Source organism: Aquarana catesbeiana, linkage group LG06 (genome assembly GCF_042186555.1).
Source record: "Aquarana catesbeiana isolate 2022-GZ linkage group LG06, ASM4218655v1, whole genome shotgun sequence".
Taxonomy (NCBI): domain Eukaryota; kingdom Metazoa; phylum Chordata; class Amphibia; order Anura; family Ranidae; genus Aquarana; species Aquarana catesbeiana.
Window position 1 is genome coordinate 22,598,921 of NC_133329.1, and position 19,067 is coordinate 22,617,987.

General features: G+C 41.4%; 1 protein-coding gene across 1 annotated transcript; it reads left to right on the forward strand.

The window, feature by feature from the left end:
• Window positions 1-15,604: 15,604 nt before the first annotated feature.
• On the forward strand, window positions 15,605-16,537 carry LOC141147528 (olfactory receptor 5AR1-like). Its single transcript, XM_073634763.1, has one exon. The coding sequence runs from the start codon at window positions 15,605-15,607 to the stop codon at window positions 16,535-16,537; it is 933 nt and encodes a 310-aa protein (XP_073490864.1).
• Window positions 16,538-19,067: the final 2,530 nt, after the last annotated feature.

Below are 19,067 nucleotides of genomic sequence, written 5' to 3' on the forward strand. Positions count from 1 at the left end.
TGCATGTGAGATAATAACAATAGGACAGAGATACATCTTTCACAAGGATTCAGGTATTCACTCACTCACTATGGGAAGCTGCTGTTATATTAGAGTCTAGGAATTGTAAAAAGACTCAAAAAAACTGAGTGCAGAACCTCTAGATAACACACATCACAATTGAGAAAAAGATAATCTTTAAGGGCTCATTTACACTTGCTTTGGCTTCAACACACATTAACGGCTAGTTTACACTTGCTTCAAACCAAGGGTTCCGACAGGCTTTTTTAAAACTCTCTGAACGCTAGTCAAAGCCAGTCATTAAATAAAAAAGCTTACAGTCCTGTTTACACCTTGCTTTGGCTTTGCTGATATGATACCATGTAGCTTTAGTGGTGCTCCAAAGCTTCTTCAAAGCCTCCATAGAAGTCTATGGCAAAGCTTGTTTGAAGCCCAACCGAAGCCCCTTAAAGCCTCATCAATGCCCCACGAAGCCTCAAGAAAAAGCACCATTGAAACTCCACCAAAGCCTCATCGAAGCCTCATCGAAGCACCAAGCAAAAGCAAGATGTAAACAGGACTGTAAGCTAACAATTTTAATTAATGACGGGAGCTTTGACCGGCATTGAGAGAGTTTTAACAAAGCGTGTCCAAAGCCATGTTTTGAAGCAAGTGTAAACTAGCCCTTAATGTCCCAGCTGCTGCAAAAAACACTTGGAGCAGTGGACGATTGAACAAACATACCAATAGACCAGCGCTCAGGACCTGTATATGTACATATGGCAGTATTTAGCAGTTTCATGAAGGATAAATAGCAGGAGGCCACTTGGATTAATTTAAACACATTTAATTTGGCTACATAGGCTGACAAAAATAGTCATCAGAGTCTAAAACCAATAAATAAAAAATGGCAATAGAAAGCAGCTTCAACAAATCATGCTCAATGACAGTGGTGGATAAACAACAGCTCCACAAGTATGGAAATCCAAGATGTCAAGGGACTCTGGAAGATAGGGCACTGCACCTGGATAGCAGGAAGGCTGTAAGGAGGACTACTCACCAGTGTTGGGCCGATTGTCCCAGCATGCACCGTTGGGACTGCTTCAGCCGCGGTCTGGAAGTTACATAAGCTGCAGAACAGATGGAGCCACGGGAAGCTGATGGAACACAAGATGGTACTGGTTGCTGTAAAAATGTGTTTTGCACATGTGCTCCTTATCAAGTCACAGACACAAGGGCAAACAGAATATTTAAAAACCTTAAAAAAGACTAAAATAAAAAATGGAATTACTGGACTGGATTGATTGGGCTGGACTGGGTAAGCACAAGTCTGAAGAAATGTGCTTGAAATAATATATTCATTTAAAAAAATGTATACATATATAAAATATAGAGAAAGAAAAGGATAAACATTACAAAAAATGATATATGAAAATTGCTGTTGGTTCTCCCCCATTGTCTTACATAACAAATTCTTTATTAGGGCTTTATTAGGGTTCTTCCTCAGAGATATTTCTTGCAGTATATATACAATGTACATTGAGAGCTTTTTCCTCCATCCTTTGGTGAAGACAAACATTGTGGAGATGTAATGTTTATTGTGGTTTTATAGTTTAATGTTTGTGATATAATAATAATAAAAAAAACATATTGCATAGAAATTGAGATCCTTGGGGTGCCTATAAAGTCCAGGTCTATTTTCCTAATCATCTTGTCTATCATAGTTTTGTCGTTTTACAAAGCTGCTCTGGGCAATTTCTCATCTCTTTTTCATAGTTTTACTAAAGTAAAAAAAAAAAAACATTTCTTCTAAATATTTGAAATTTTAACAATGGTTTACATTACTAAAACTTCACAAAGATCCAAAATTTATGTGGGACATCTGGAGAACAAACCTTCCTAAATCTGTCATTGTTGTTCCTTTTTTTACCTTTTTCTTGAATTTGTTTTTTATTACTGAAAATTTGTTTTCCTGTCGCATCATGGCAGCATACACCTATGGGTTGTGGCTCCGCCCCCGCAACCTGATAGGACCGCGTAGCTATTAAAGTCTGAGAGAGCCCCTGCCCCAGCATTCTCCTTTTTTTCCTCACCTGTCAAGGACCGAAAACATGCATCCCTTACCTAAAACATTCGCCCCAGCCAGGTTCTAGCCTCTCCTGGGTGGAAGTCCTATCCTGTACAGCCTTTAAATGAGCTCAATGGAAGGAACCCCACTCTGATGGTCTCAGGGGTATGTTACAATACATTACAAACCTTAAACAGGTTTATGGATCGCAGCGGTCTCCAGCTCCTTTCTGTGCACCTGTGGGTAACTTCCCCTCCTGTCTGTCTCCATAGCTCCAGCTTGTCAGGACATCCCACTTTCCAGCTTCCAAAATGGCGTCGGAGGCCTCAGAGCGCATCTGAGCATGCTCGAGCGTGACGTCATCACCCCGGGACGGCGGCAAGTTTAAAAATGCTGTAATGTCAGCATTTTCTTGTCTCTTCTCTCCTGAGCCTGTAAGGGGGAATTTTGACCGGATTTCTTTTGCTAATCTACCCTATCTCTCTCTTGCTATCTCCACGCCCAGGTAAGATCTATGATGGCTTTTTTCTTTGCTTGTTTACTATCTGCTATCCCATGCATGCTAAGCCACCTATATAATTATAGGTTGATTCATCACCTTTCATGGAGACCGTTGCCCAGGTAGACCATCGCCAGCCTACTAGGTAAGAGGGGATGATGGGTAAGTATGAAGAGAAGGAAAAAGAGAGCCCTCACTAATGCTGTTTAAATTGAACAGCCCCACCAGGTCTTCCAGATCGTCACATTCAAGACGAGGGGAGCCTTCAAGAAGGAGCCGCTCAAGCCACAGGCAGAGTCGCTCAGAGCGCGGCAGAAGTCGCTCAAATCGCAGAAGCCGCTCAAGTCGCAGGAGGAGCAGATCAAGTCGCAGGAGAAGCCGATCAAGATCAAGGCATAGTCGCTCCCACCACAAAAAATCCCCTGCGCGCAGGAAATCTCCTGTCACCCAGCCTTCCCGTCCACCCGGGAACTCCTGCTGGATTTGCGGTGCTACAGCACTTCCAGACAAACTGGCCTGTCGCACATGCTTCATTGAGGCAACTAAAGACAGAGAAACAGAGGCAAGAGAACCAATTGATCCATCACCACAAGTCGCAGAGCCAGAAGCCAGCAGACCTATACAAAGTACCTCATCCACTGCCCCATCATCATCAAAGACGTCAGACCCTCTCTCTGACACTGATGATCTAGAGGCATCCACCGGCTTCGACTTCTCATTGATCGACCCATTCGTGAAGTCAGTAAAAGAGGCGATCGACTGGGTGGAAGAAAAAGAAACTCCTCAAAAAGTGAGGAAATACTTTCCAAATCTTAAAAAAGACCCAGAGAACTTCCCGTTCATTGAGGAACTTGAGGATCTAATTAAGGATGAGTGGCAAAAGCCAGAGAAAAAAACTGGCCTCAGCAACAGATTATCAAAACTCTATCCACTTAAAGAGCCTAACGTCAACCCACTAATATCTCCTCCAGTGGTCGACTCCTCCCTAATGCGCCTCGCCAGGCACGTAACACTTCCAATAGAGGATGCAGTCACATTCAAAGACGTCCTGGATAGAAAGATCGATCTGGATCTTAAGAGAACCTACCTCTCGGCAGGTGGCGCTTGCAGGCCAGCAATAGCATTGGCTGCCGTCGGTAAGGCTATCTCAAGCTGGTCCACGATGGCCGAGAAGCTGGTATCGGAAGGAATAGAGCAGGAGAAAGTTATCTCAGCACTCCAAGAACTTAGTCTTGCAGGCGACTTTGTCGCAGAAGCCTCTGTGGATATAATTAAAACCACTTCAAGAGCAATGTTAAGCTCAGTAATGGCCAGAAGGGCGCTCTGGTTAAAACCCTGGTCGGCAGATCCCTCCTCAAAATCCAATTGGTGCAAAATACCCTTTGATGGCGTAAACCTTTTTGGAGAAAAACTGGACGTGGCTATTTCTAAAGTCACGGGGGGAAAATCGGGACTCATCCCTTCAGATAGGAGGCCCAGGCAGCAGAGACCACCGGTTTCTAGAAGAAATCTGCCAGATAAATACAGAGAGGCAAGATCCTACAGGCCCGGAAAAGAGTATAGGAGGAACTGGAAGAATCCCCAGTCATCATTCCTCAAGCTCCAAAAGTCTAAGACCCCTGCGTCAGGGGAACAAAAGTCTTTTTGAAGGTGCGTCCGCCCAACCAGCTTTAGTGGGGGCCAGACTCATGAGTTTCAAGCAGGTCTGGGCGGATACAATAAAGGACCCATGGACGATAGACACTGTCCAGTTCGGCCACAAATGGAAATTCAAGACACGGGCTCCAAGAGACCAATTCTCTGTAACCAGATTACCTGCATCTCGGGAAAAAAGGATGCTACTGACAAAGTACGTCCAAGACCTGTTACAAAAGGAAGCCATAGTGGAAGTTCCAATATCCCAAAGGTCAACAGGATTCTACTCCCCGTTGTTTCTGGTGAAGAAGAAATCGGGGGATCTACGCCCTGTCTTAGATCTAAAGAATCTCAATCGCTCAATCTTAGTCGAGACATTCAAAATGGAGAGCCTCCAATCAATTCTTCGGGCCATGAATATCGGGGATTGGATGCTTTCCGTCGATTTACAAGACGCCTATCTGCACGTCCCCATTCACATCTCATTCCAAAAATTTCTCCGCTTTGCGGTAGGTCTACATCATTTTCAATTCCGAAGCCTCCCGTTCGGGATCTCCACCGCTCCAAGGACATTCACAAAAATCTTACTGCCAGTAATAGCCTTACTAAGAGAACAAGGATTGAGGGTCCATCATTACCTGGATGACATCCTTTTGCTAGCAGACAATCAGGATTTCCTTCTACTGCATCGATCCATTCTGATTACCACCCTACAAAACTTCGGCTGGATCATAAACTGGGGGAAAAGCAATCTGCAGCCCACTCAGAGAATGATATTCCTGGGGGCGGAACTAGACACCCGTCTCAATACGGTGGAACTTCCGCAGGAAAAAATTCCCAGCCTCATTCAGAAGGCAAGAAAGTTATTAGCCTCTACCACACTACCAGCCCGGGAGTACCTCAGCATACTGGGGTCATTCTCAGCAACCATCCCAATGGTACAATGGGCCCAATGGAACACCAGACCTCTGCAAGCATCATTGTTAAAACAATGGAACGGGGTATCATTGTCTCAGCCGATCGTAGTCCAGAAAGAAATAAAACAATCACTCTGGTGGTGGACCAGATTGAACAATCTGAAGAGATGCAGGCATATAGTCCCTCTTCCTCAGGAAATAATCACTTCAGACGCCAGCCTGAAGGGCTGGGGGGCACACTACCGCCATCACGCAGTCCAGGGCCTTTGGACATTCAGAACACAGAACGTGGTTTCAAATATATTGGAGATGAAAGCAGCTTTCCAAGCTCTGTTAGCCTTCAGCCCCCTCCTCAGGGGGAAAGAGGTCCTGCTAAAATTGGACAACAGAGTGGCAGTTGCCTATATCAACAGGCAGGGGGGCACCAGGAGTCGCTCCATGATGCGGGAAGTCCGTCCAGTCTTCGAGTGGGCACAGCTGAACCTGTCGGGATTAACGGCAGCGTATGTCCCAGGAGTCCAAAATCAACTAGCCGACTCCCTAAGTCGGACCTTTGTATCAAACAACGAGTGGGCCTTAAGTCACCAAGCCTTTACCCTCATAACCCAGACCTGGGGGATACCGGATATAGACCTGGCGGCAACACCGGTCAACACGAAATGCCAGAGATATCTAGCCAGAATTCCTTTCCCATCGGCAGAAGGCACGGATTGCCTACAACACGACTGGAACTTCCGTTTGGGGTACATATTTCCGTCAACACCACTCATTCCGAGATTCTTACTCAGACTCAAGAGGTCGAAAGCCACAGTGCTAGCAGTCCTCCCATTTTGGCCGAGACGACCATGGTTTACGACGCTCCTCCAATTGAGCACAGCAGAACCACTGACACTCCCAATGACAGCGGATATACTGTCGCAGGGGCAACTCCTTCACCCATTTCCGGAGAGGCTGCATCTAACAGCATGGAGATTGAAAGGACTAGGTTCTTAGTCTAAGGTTGCTCCCAGAAAGTGATAGACACTCTCCTCCAGGCCAGAAAATCCACGACCAATAAAACCTATAAAAGGGTCTGGGAGAGTTTTCTCTTAGTCGCACAACAGCAATCCTGGAACCCGGCATCTCCATCAGTTCCTCAGATCCTCGAGTTTCTCCAGTTAGGTCTAGATAAAGGTCTTAGGTCTAGTACCCTGAAGGTACATGTATCAGCCCTATCCGCTATGACAGGAGTGAAATGGGCTCAAGAACCTCTCATCATCCAATTTCAGAAGGCTTGCCTAAAGCTGAGACCACCTAGGAAACCTTCCTTCCCGACATGGGATCTTTCAGTAGTGTTGGAAGCCTTATCCCATGAGCCATTTTTTCCGTTAGAGAATGTTTCCCTGTGGGACCTAACTCTCAAAGTCACTTTCCTAATAGCAATTACATCAGCTAAAAGGGTATCGGAAATTCAGGCCTTACAGGCTAAGGAACCATACTTGATGTTCTATCCAGACAAAGTAGTCTTAAAACCATTGAATCGCTTCATCCCGAAAGTGTCATCATCTTTCCACTTTAACCAAGAACTATGTCTCCCCACCCTATCCACAGAACAGGGTGATCCACATCCGCTTGACATAAAGTCGAATATCCAGGCCTACCTCCTGGCAACCAGCAATTTAAGGAAGACAGAGGACCTACTGGTCATTCTTCATGGGTTTAGAAGAGGACAAGCAGCAACCTCTCGCACCATCGCAGCATGGTTGGTGAAGATCATTAAGAGAGCTTACGCATCTAACAATGCACGAGTACCTGAGGGCTTAAGGGCACACTCCACAAGGGCAATGGCGACCTCCTGGGCGGCCTACTGCAGGGTATCAGCCGAAACCATCTGCAAAGCAGCCACTTGGTCTTCGAAAACCACTTTTATCTCTCGTTATAAAGTGGACTCCGCTAGATTGTCCACGGTAGAATTTGGGAGAGCAATTATTCAGGCTAACTCCTCAATACCTTCTAAATAAAAAACGTATCTTTTGCTCATACCCACCCAGTTTGCGAGTTATTCCCCATAGGTGTATGCTGCCATGATGCGACAGGAAAACGGAAAATTGTATACTCACCTTTCCGTAATTTTCCTTTCCTGTCGCATCTCATGGCAGCATACAAATGCCCACCCATCTGAGGTGAGGTATATATACACGGAGAATGCTGGGGCAGGGGCTCTCTCAGACTTTAATAGCTACGCGGTCCTATCAGGTTGCGGGGGCGGAGCCACAACCCATAGGTGTATGCTGCCATGAGATGCGACAGGAAAGGAAAATTACGGAAAGGTGAGTATACAATTTTCCGTTTTTGCCAATTGCTCAACTTAACAGCATTTTATTGGTGATTCTCTCCAGAATCACAACTTCTCATTTCAAACTTTTATAAAATGGAGAAACATCTATTAGTAAGATAAAAGATGAAAGGGTAAAGTCTGAGAAATCTAAAAACAGAAATGTATTTTTAAAGGGCCAAGGCGTGTGTCATTGAGGGATAATTTAATCAGGTTGATGCTTGATTTTCCATAGAGATTTATTTTCCAGAGGATCCATGTTTTAAATAAATCTCAGATGAACACAGAGACAATCTACACTCCTGTGTGCTCCGAAGATGTCAGGGGAAATGCCTGTATTATAAATATATGAATATGTGGAGTATGAAATTGTATTGTGACCAGAAATGTCACATACATCTTCTGATATTTTCGTGTAACTTTCTTTAGCAAATTGTCTCCACATCAGATTTTTACCACTGAACTGACCCTTCCAGAGAAGACCCCCCCCCTTCTATTGATATTTACCTCTGCCGGGGGGGACAAAATCTGGGCTAGAAGCCAAAACAAGGGACATTCTTCATTTTACCAGTCTGGCTATTCACAGGTATTTATTTCCTTCATTATTTGTTTTGCAGGGATAGTTTTTTTTTGTATCAGAGAAATTTTTGCAAACAGTACATGTCTTAATATACAAAAATGGATACTTTTTTTGTCATTCTTACAACTAAACTCCTTAATTATACAAGACACCGATGACATTACATTAATGTATTTTAACTCAGTTTGGGTAATATGTCTTTTTTAGATATAGGGCATGTAAACAGTCACATTTTATTTTATGTACAATGCTGATAAATATGATGCTCTTGCCACTCTCTACACATTGTATGCTCATGTGTTTCTTTGACTAATGGAAATGTAAATTAATAATCTAAGAAATGTTTTATTTAAGGTCATTTTATATCTCATTGTGTTTCATGGGTTTGACATCTGCTTTTGCATATATGTCTGATTTTTATTTTTCTTACAGCTAAACTCTCATAATAAATGACAATGATTTATTTGGTATCAATTCAGGTAATGTGTATTTTTTTTTTTCATACAGGACAGGTAAGGAGTCATACTTTGTTTTATGGTTTTATGTATAAGCTGACAGATATGATGCTGTTGTCAGGGTTTCTGCCATTTTTTAACATTTTTGATTTTTTTAGTATTTTTGTGAGATAAACATATGATGTTTGTTTCATGAATGTATTGTGTATAACCTTATAGTGATGAGAATGTACAGTATATGAGATGATATTAAATGTATATATGGTGTCCTTTTGATGACTAATAAAAACATATTAAATCCCAAATCGTATTTTATTTTTTATACAGATATGATTTATTTTTTGGTTAGGATTAATGTATTTATTTATTAGTACCATATATACTCGAGTATAGGCCAACCCGAATCTAAGCCGAGGCACCTAATTTTACCACAAAAAACGGGAAAACATATTAACTCGAGTATAAGCCTAGGGTGGGAAAATGCAGCAGCTACTGGGTAAACAATGCCCATCGGCAGCCTCACTGTGCCCATTTGCAGTCTAATTGTGCCCATTTGTAATCTCACTGTGCCCATTTGTAATCTCACTGTGCCCATTTGAAATTTCCCACTGTGCCCATTTGAAATGTCTCACTGTGCCCATTTGTAGTCTCACTGTGCCCATTTGTAGTCTCACTGTGCCCATTTGAAATGTCCCACTATGCCCATTTGAAATGTCTCACTGTGCCCATTTGAAATGTCTCACTGTGCTCATTTGAAATGTCTCACTGTGTCCATTTGAAATGTCTCACTGTGCCCATTTGAAATGTCTCACTGTGCCCATTTGAAATGTCTCACTGTGCCCATTTTAAATGTCTCACTGTGCCCATGTGTAGTCTCACTGTGCCCATTTTAAATGACCCACTGTGCCCATTTGTAGTCTCACTGTGCCCATTTGATATGCTCCACTGTGCCCATTTGAAATGTCCCACTGTGCCCATTTGAAATGTCTCACTGTGCCCATTTGAAATGTCTCACTGTGCCCATTTGAAATGTCCCACTGTGCCTATTTAAAATGTCCCACTTTGCCCATTTGAAATGTCTCACTGTGCCAATTTGAAATGTCCCACTATGCCCATTTGAAATGTCTCACTGTGGCCATTTGAAATGTCTCACTGTGAAAACATATTAACTCGAGTATAAGCCTAGGGTGGGAAAATGCAGCAGCTACTGGGTAAACAATGCCCATCGGCAGCCTCACTGTGCCCATTTGCAGTCTAATTGTGCCCATTTGTAATCTCACTGTGCCCATTTGTAATCTCACTGTGCCCATTTGTAATCTCACTGTGCCCATTTGAAATTTCCCACTGTGCCCATTTGAAATGTCTCACTGTGCCCATTTGTAGTCTCACTGTGCCCATTTGTAGTCTCACTGTGCCCATTTGAAATGTCCCACTATGCCCATTTGAAATGTCTCACTGTGCCCATTTGAAATGTCTCACTGTGCCCATTTTAAATGTCTCACTGTGCCCATTTGTAGTCTCACGGTGCCCATTTGAAATGTCTCACTGTGCTCATTTGAAATGTCTCACTGTGTCCATTTGAAATGTCTCACTGTGCCCATTTGAAATGTCTCACTGTGCCCATTTTAAATGTCTCACTGTGCCCATTTGTAGTCTCACTGTGCCCATTTTAAATGACCCACTGTGCCCATTTTAAATGTCTCACTGTGCCCATTTGTAGTCTCACTGTGCCCATTTTAAATGACCCACTGTGCCCATTTGTAGTCTCACGGTGCCCATTTGATATGCTCCACTGTGCCCATTTGAAATGTCCCACTGTGCCCATTTGAAATGTCCCACTGTGCCCATATGAAATGTCTCACTGTGCCCATTTGAAATGTCCCACTGTGCCCATTTGAAATGTCTCACTGTGCCCATTTGAAATGTCCCACTGTGCCCATTTAAAATGTCCCACTGTGCCCATTTGAAATGTCTCACTGTGCCCATTTGAAATGTCCCACTATGCCCATTTGAAATGTCTCACTGTGCCCATTTGTAGTCTCACTGTGCCCATTTGTAGTCTCACTGTGCCCATTTGAAATGTCTCACTGTGCCCATTTGAAATGTCCCACTGTGCCCATTTGCAGCCATACCTTTCACTAATAAAACAGTGTGTGTCTCCCGCCGTGTAATGCATTCTGTTCCGCCGTCCATTGTAACAAAGCCCTACCTCCTCCTTGTCTCTGATAGGGGGAACACTGATAGTTTCCCAGCATTGTATCAGTGTTCCTCTATCACAGACGAATGAGGAGGAGGCGGGGCTTTGTTACAATGGATGACGGAACAGAATGTATTACACGGCGGGAGACACACGCTGTTACACAGGCTGTTTTAGTAATGAAAGATACGGGAACAGAATGCATTATACAGCGGGAGACATACGCTGTTTTAGTAATGAAAGGTACGGCTCACTCGAGTATAAGCCGAGGGGGGATTTTTCAGCCTAAAAAATGGGCTGAAAAACTCGGCTTATACTCGAGTATTTATGGTATATTAAAATTAATTTATTCCATTATTGATTGATATTAAATTGGTAGCATATATTTTATGTAATTTCCTTTGTTAATAGACATTCGATCCTCTTGAGAATTCACTGATTATTGGATGCATTTTACAGTTTTTTCCGTCAGAGGCCCAGTCACTGTGCTTTGCTTTTTTTCTGTGTATTTGTTTAAATTGCAGCCAGGGCAATGGCGGCTAGTCAGCTGGCATCCAGGGGCGGGCTGTGGCTATCTTATATACATTTTTAATTACTGTTTTTATTGGCGTATAACACTCACTTTTTTACCATGAAAATCGGGTGCAAATAGCGCGTGCGTGTTATACGCCAATACTTCAATTTTAGCTGCCTCGGAGGGGGCAAGGAGGGGGGGCCGAACGAGCGCTGTCAGATTACAGCGAGAATCTCCCCTTTACTTGGCAGCCTCTGTAATAGGAAGTCCTGTCTCCTGGGCCTCTATTGGACCACTGTTCTGTCTATCATAGGAGATTCTCTTTTTATGTATTCTGTCGGCACTCATTCCGCCCCCTCCCTGTCCCCTCTAGGCTGCAGGTGGACGTCAATCAGGCTGCACTGATGGCAATGGTGAGGCTGCTGCATTGAAGGTAATCGTGAGGCTGTATTGATGTGGATTGATGAGGCTGCAGATGGGAACTGACCCTTATTTTGCTCCAAAGTTCCTTATTTAAAATGTTAGTTTTTTTGCTGACACTTCCCTCTTAAAATGAATGTGCGTGTTATACGCCTGTGCGTGTTATACGCCGATAAATACGGTAAGTATGGCTCGACCCACTTTTAAGAAATCGAAGCACTGATGGAAGGCTTAGGGCAGAGCCTTTATTTTATTACATGGTGAGTGGAGGTGATCCTCTGTATTATAGTGACCACAGCCTGTGTTCACCGGCATAATGTAGACAAAGACTCACCCAAGTCTACTGCATGATTCAAAAGTAATGAGCTGTGCTCAGGCTTGTTGTGTCCCATAAACCTCAAATTATTCTTTTAAATCTTTATTGGACACTAACAGCAGTGCTACATTTGAGGTGCTAACGCGTTTCGGCCAAAGCCTTCCTCACCGGCGCCCTGAGCTGTGAGCCAGAGGCTTCCGAGTCAGTGGTGAGCCATGGGTGAACCTCGCTCCATTTTAACTGTTTTATGCATACATGACAGTCTTTGAAGTTTCTTTTTTAACAGTAAAGAGATATAAGAGTTTTTAAACAGAGAACACTTTGGGCCACTTTTAGATTTTTTTATGAGCTGCATTGGAGGGTGGATTTAACCAACCAAGGGGAGAGAGATTCACACTGGATATATGTGTCACTTTAAGCTGGTTCTGGCTATTTAACCACTTCTGGACCAGAAGGCTTTACCCCCTTAATGACCAGGCCATTTTTTGCCATACGGCACTATATTACTTTAACTGACAATTGCGCGGTCATGCGATGCTGTACCCAAATAAAATTGATGTCCCTTTTTTTCCCCCACAAATAAGGTTTTATTTTGGCGGTATTTGATCCCTTCTGTGTTTTTTTTTTTTAATTTTTGCGCTATGAACAAAAAAAGACTGACAATTTTGAAAAGAAACAATATTTTTTACTTTCTGTTGTATAAAATATCCAATAAAAAAATGTAATAATTAAAATGTCTTCATCAATTTAGGCCAATATGGTTTCTGCTATATATTTTTGGTAAAAAGAATCCCAAAAAGTGTATATTGATTGGTTTTCGCAAAAGTTATACCGTTTACAAACAATGCAATATTTTTATTGAGTTTTTATTTATTTATTTTTTTTACTAGTATTGGCAGCGATCAGCGAGTGTTAGCAGCACTATGACATTGTGGTGGACAAATCAGACATCTAACTAACACTTCTGACACTTTTTGGGGACCACTGACATTAATACAGATATCAGTGCTAAAAATATGCACTTTCACTGCACTAATGACTCTGACAAGGAAGGGGTAAACATCAGGGGTGATCAAAGGGTTAAGTGTGTCCCTTGGGGGTGCTTACTAACTGTGGGGGGGTTGCACTGATTGGCTGAAGACAGAGATCCAGGTTCTTGCTTAGCATGAACACAAGATCTCCATCTTTTCCCCTTGCAGAACAGCGATCTGCCTTGTTTACATAGACAGCTCACCTTTCTACCTCTCCCAGGGTTCATCGTGGGTGGCCGGCAGACATCAGGTCCTACGGACTCATTGATTAACATCCCTGCCAGCCAATCACTGCACAATTGTGCCTCTTGCGGCGTGATCCCGCCATCTAGTGGCTACTGAATGAAATGACATACAGGTACGTTGTTTCACGCAATAGCGCCACATTGCCGCAGTAAATGCACAGCGGCTGGTTAGCAAGTAGTTAAAGAATATGTGAACCTGACATTTCAAATTCCTAATATGTGGCTGCTATACCATGTACATGTATGAAAAAGTATGTTCTCTTTGTATTCCTTCCTTTGTGTAAAATACCTGGTGTCCCTGCCAGTCCCTATTAAAAACTGACCACACTAGACATGAAAGAACAGCATGGCCAGTTCTGTAGCTGTGCTGAAAACTCAGCTGGCTTTCTTCCAATGATCAGACTTGTGCTGACATGCCCCCCCTGCACAGCAATTCACTGGAAAGTTTAGTGTGCAGCTGTTTCTCCTCCCCCCAGCTCTCCGAGCTCCTTATGCAGCTGAGAACAGAGGGTATGTGATCACTAATAAAAAAGGTAAAACTGATATTTATAATGTTTTATAAATATATATTTATAAAATATAAATATGTATTGTAAACTGAACAGGTTGTTTTAGAAGGTGAGGGTTCACATACGCTTTATGTCTTCCACATATAGGACTGAAATGCAAACATTTTTATAGATGACAATAAATTCAGTCTGGCAGATTGGTGCACTTTCTCCTTTCTCTACACGGAACACAAGAGGTTGCAGCATTTTGCCATAAAGTGAGGCTTTACTAGAGGAAATTCAGGTAAAGACCCTCCTTTATCAATCTGCAATATCATTAAGGTTCCTTAAAGTAAATATACTCATTAAAATCTCATTTAAGCCTTACGTTGGCAATGTCTTTTCAAATGTTGTTTTTAATCATATTTAGCTTTTAATATCCTGTTGCCGACCTCCCCATGTCTGCGCAGAATCACGTACCTGTACATGATTCTGCACTCCCCGGTCTGGGGTGCTCACACGCACCACTGGTTACCCGCTCCCACTGTGATTGGACACAGCGAGAGCCAATCAGCAGGCCCTGCGAACTCGATTTTCACTGGCGATCATTCATGAGAGAAGCAGAACGGTGGTTTGCCTATGTAAACAAGGCAGTAGGGAAGGTAGTGATCCTGTGTTTCTGCTAAGCAGGAGCACGGATCTCACAGTATAAGCACCTCCCCCACAATTAGTAAACTCTCCCTAGGCACACATTTAACCCTTTGCTCACCCCTAGATGTTAACCCCTTCCCTGCCAGTGTCATTAGTACAGTGACAGTGCATATTTTTAGCACTGGTCACTGTATTGGTGTCACTGGTCCCCAAAAAAGTGTCAGTTAGTGTCTGATTTGTTCGCGACAATAGCACAGTTCTGCTATAAGCCACTGATCACCGCCATTACTAGTAAAAAAAATAACATAAATAAAAATTCCATAAATATATCCCACCTCTATAACTTTTGTGGAAACCAATCAATATACACTTATTGGGATTTTTTGTTACCAAAAATATGTAACAGAAAACATAATGGCCTAAATTGACGAAGACGTTTTATTTTTTACATTTATTTATAGCAGAAAGTAAAAAATATAGTTTTGGGGTTTTTTTTTTTTCAAAATTGTCGGTCTTTGTTTGTTTATAGCGCAAAAAATAAAAAAAAATGCAGAGGTGATCAAATACCACCAAAAGAAAGCTCTATTTATGGGAAAAAAAGAACATACATTTTATTTGGGTACAAGGTCATACGACCGCGCAATTATCAGTTAAAGTAATGCAGTGCCATATAGCAAAAAAAAAAAAAAAGGAGGGTACATCTTCCGGAGGTGAAGTGGTTTATAAAGTTATATTTTGGTGGTTTCTGATGCAGCAGTGATAAGTGACTTTTCTCAGTTTCTTGATTGATGGACAATGGATATTACACTCTGCTCCAGACATCCTGCAATTACCTCCCATTGGTGATCCATACAACAATGTTACAGCAAATATCTGAGAATTTCAGGGAAGAATTATAGCATTTAACATCACTGGCAGTAATGAGAAACTGGTTCATGTTTTCTGTGTACAAATTCACAAGTTCAGTCGGTGTTTCAAATTTTGCTCCTAGAATTTCTTTATTCAATATATTGTATTAGATTGTCATAAATCAAGTTTTCTTTTAAGTTGGAAAAAACTATTTGAATTGTATTTTTGTATTTTACTTATAGGTATTATTTATTGCTTTTCTAAACAAACATAAAAAAGGAAACGTTTATAACTTTGGGAAAGCTAATTTTAAAGTATTTTGGACAATTCACAACTGAAGTAAAATATATATATTACATATTTTACATGACATATTACATATATTATATATATATATAATTTACAGTATTTCTTATTAAAAAAAATAAGTAAGTGAAATTTTTGCAATGGAAAATCAGACAGAACTGAATGAATTCTTTCTTTCTGGACTGGCTGACCTCCCAGCTCTTCATCTACCCTTCTTTTTGTTTTTCCTTCTCATCTACCTTCTGACATTCATCTGGAATTTTCTGATCATCTCACTCATAGTCACCAACTCTCACCTCCATGTTCCTATGTATTTCTTTCTGGGGAACCTGGCCGGTTTGGACCTCTGTTATTCCACATTAACCATTCCACGAATGTTATTTGACCTTCACATTAAGAGAAGAAACATTTCCATTACAGCTTGTATGACCCAGGTCTTCTTCTTTGTATCCTTTGTCACTTGTGAGATTCTTTTGTTGACTGCCATGTCCTATGATCGATATACCGCCATTTGTCAGCCATTACATTACATACAGATCATGAGTTGGAAAGTGTGTGTACAGCTGGTGTCCATTGCGTGGTGTCTCAGCTTTACCAATTCTTTATTTCACACACTTTATGCCTTCAAATTAAAATTTTGTGGATCAGATATTATAGAAAGCTTCTTCTGTGACCTTCCTCAATTGTTTCAGATCTCCTGCAGTGACATCTTCATTAACATTCTGCTCATCTTTCTCTTGGGTGGCATCATTGCAGTTGGATCTCTAATACTGACCATCCTGTCCTATGTCTATATATTTAAAGCTGTTCTTAAAATTCAAGGTCGGGGAAAAAGGAGTAAAGTTTTCTCTACTTGTACGCCTCACCTGACAGTGATGTTTATATATTATGGATCTCTTATGTTTAATTATTTTGGCTTGAGTCCTGATCGCCATATTTCTGGTAACAAAGTGGTGTCCATCTTTTATACGACGATCATTCCTCTCCTTAATCCTCTCATTTACAGTCTGAGGAACCAGGATTTTTTAAAAGCCTTTCAAATTGTTTTCAAGAACAACTTCCCGTTAAAATAGAGTTATAGAAATATGCAGAAGTAACTTTTTATGACTGATATAGGACATCCATTGAAAAGCTTTTTTTTTATGTGCATCTCTAATCAAAACTTTTTTTTTTATTTTAGATAGAATAGGGATTTGTTTAAACCCCTTATCAGGTTTTTGCTGTGTCTTTTTGGGAAGAGTTTTCTATCTCGCAGACACAACAAGAGTGAAAATCTCTCCAAGGAGAGCAGACATCCCCTCTTAGACAGTTGTCACTGAAATAGGTGTTTCCATTTGAAGATTTCTATCCCCTTCTGTTCTAGCTGTAATGTTTTCCAGGACTAATAGAGAGGATGAAACTACCAAGTAGGGACACAGACAGCAATGAAGTCCTAAACAAACATGCCAATTCTAGGAGATAAACTATCAAATGAGTATTTTAGAGATGGGGGCTGATGCCTTAAAATATATGCCCATCTGAGGACCTCATTAGCGTAAAACACATCAGAAAACCACTGCTTTTGCACAGCCTAGTCCTGCAGTCACTTAGACAATTCCCTTGGACAATTGGAGCACTGCAGAGCGGGGTGATGCTTAGACGGAGGTTCCCTTTCCCATATGTTACTCATGTCTCTCTTTATAACGATCTCTTTTAGGAGGTCCAATGTTAAATGACTCAGAGGGTGCTATACCTGGATAAGAAGCCATATTGAGGCTTCCGATAGCGTCACTCCTTATATCTACAGACCTTGTAGTTGACAAGTTGCTACATATGATTTCCTGTGATCATCAGGCAAATTAAATAGGCGAGTTTCTCCCTTTGACATTATTGTGCGATACTGGTGTTCTTGGTGGGCACCTATCGGCACCCCCGCTGGCAGTGCTTCATTCATTTGTTCAAGTTGCATGATGGAACATTTTGCATGTAAGACAAAACTATGATTGTATATACTCTTACCAAATACCCCTGATGAAGGTGCTTGAGCCAGAAACGAGTCGGGTAGCGGAGACCACTCTGTACCGGAGAGTCATTTTTTTAAGTCATGCAAATCATGTCACCTGTCCTGTGTTTTTTGTCTTTTCTTTTTTGATTTTGTAATATGTATATTCTCTGATATGTCTTTTTTAAACAAACGATCATTTCATGATTGAACAATTTTATGTATACCCAATAAGTATATTTTCTAATCTATTTATGTGTGGTTGTTGCCTACAAAATCTCAACAAAAGGGGATTATCCTTTCTTCTTGGACAATTCCCCAACTTCTCTTCCTACTTAGGGCCCATTTTGAAGCAGACTATTTTCACAGATGTTTTTTTGCTCTGTTTATGCTCTGCTCTGTTTCTGGGGTATTAGGATATTGGCATGTGAATGACAATTCTACCTGTGATGATGATATAGGGCATGCATATTGCAACTATGGATTGTGTCACATGGCAAGACTCTTTCACTTATCACTTTATCTTTAGGCCCTTTTCAGACTGAGGGAATCCATCAAGCGAATTCACCTGCTCAGAAGGAAATCTCTCCCCTGATCTCCACTGAGCATGCGGATGACAGGTCCATGCAGAGTGGACACGGACACATCCCACTATTCTCTATGGGGCAGTCAGATGGAAACAGACTGCCTGTCCATTTCCATCCAACTGTCATCCAATCCGCTGGATAAATGATGAACATACCCCCATCTTTCTGTTTTTAGCTGACCGGATCGGACATCGGCAAATGTCAGTGGACAGGTGTCCGCTGACATCTGCCGCTTCATAGAGAACAAGGGGTGGTCCGATCGGGTCTGCCTGAAAAATGGACAGGTGGACCCCATCGTTTTGCTGGTGCGAAAGGGACCTTATGTGCTTATTTTCACATATATACATCAAAATGGTATAAATAATAATATTCATATAAGCACATGCAAAACAGCATCTGGGAAATGTATCTCCTGTATTTATATCAGTTGCCATCAAAGAATACTTTATCTATGTCCACACAAACTATTTGCTATATATTAGCACTTGCCATGGAATATTTGTAAATTTCCACTCATATATTATTCATATAGCAATTTCCACAGACAGTATACCATTTCATAGACATGTGAGGATTTGGGCATGCTATCATTACAATGTGATTTTTTTCTTACATGTATGGATTGGATGTTTTTGCATGGGAATGTCCTTTTGTAAGACTGACTACAGTAGAGAACATATCTTGTTTGGGTTATGCTTTGTTTTGGGTTAACCTCAACATTTCCCAAACTTAGAGTGGTTTTGATTACATACTTGATATTTATAGTGCATTCCTATCATCTTATACAAGCTACAAATGGGTGGTAGAATCATTATCAACAATATTAATATCTACCTTTAAGTCGCAATATGTTTACTTTGTAAAGGGAAAATAAAAATGCAAAATTCTTTAAAAAATGAAAATATATTAAATGAAAAAATAAAATGTGTTTACATTGTTGGTAAATTACAGCCCCAGGGATTCTATTCATCAATAAAATAATTTTATCATAGAAAAAAAATTGTAAGGTTTCCTCAAAATACATATCAGATCCTT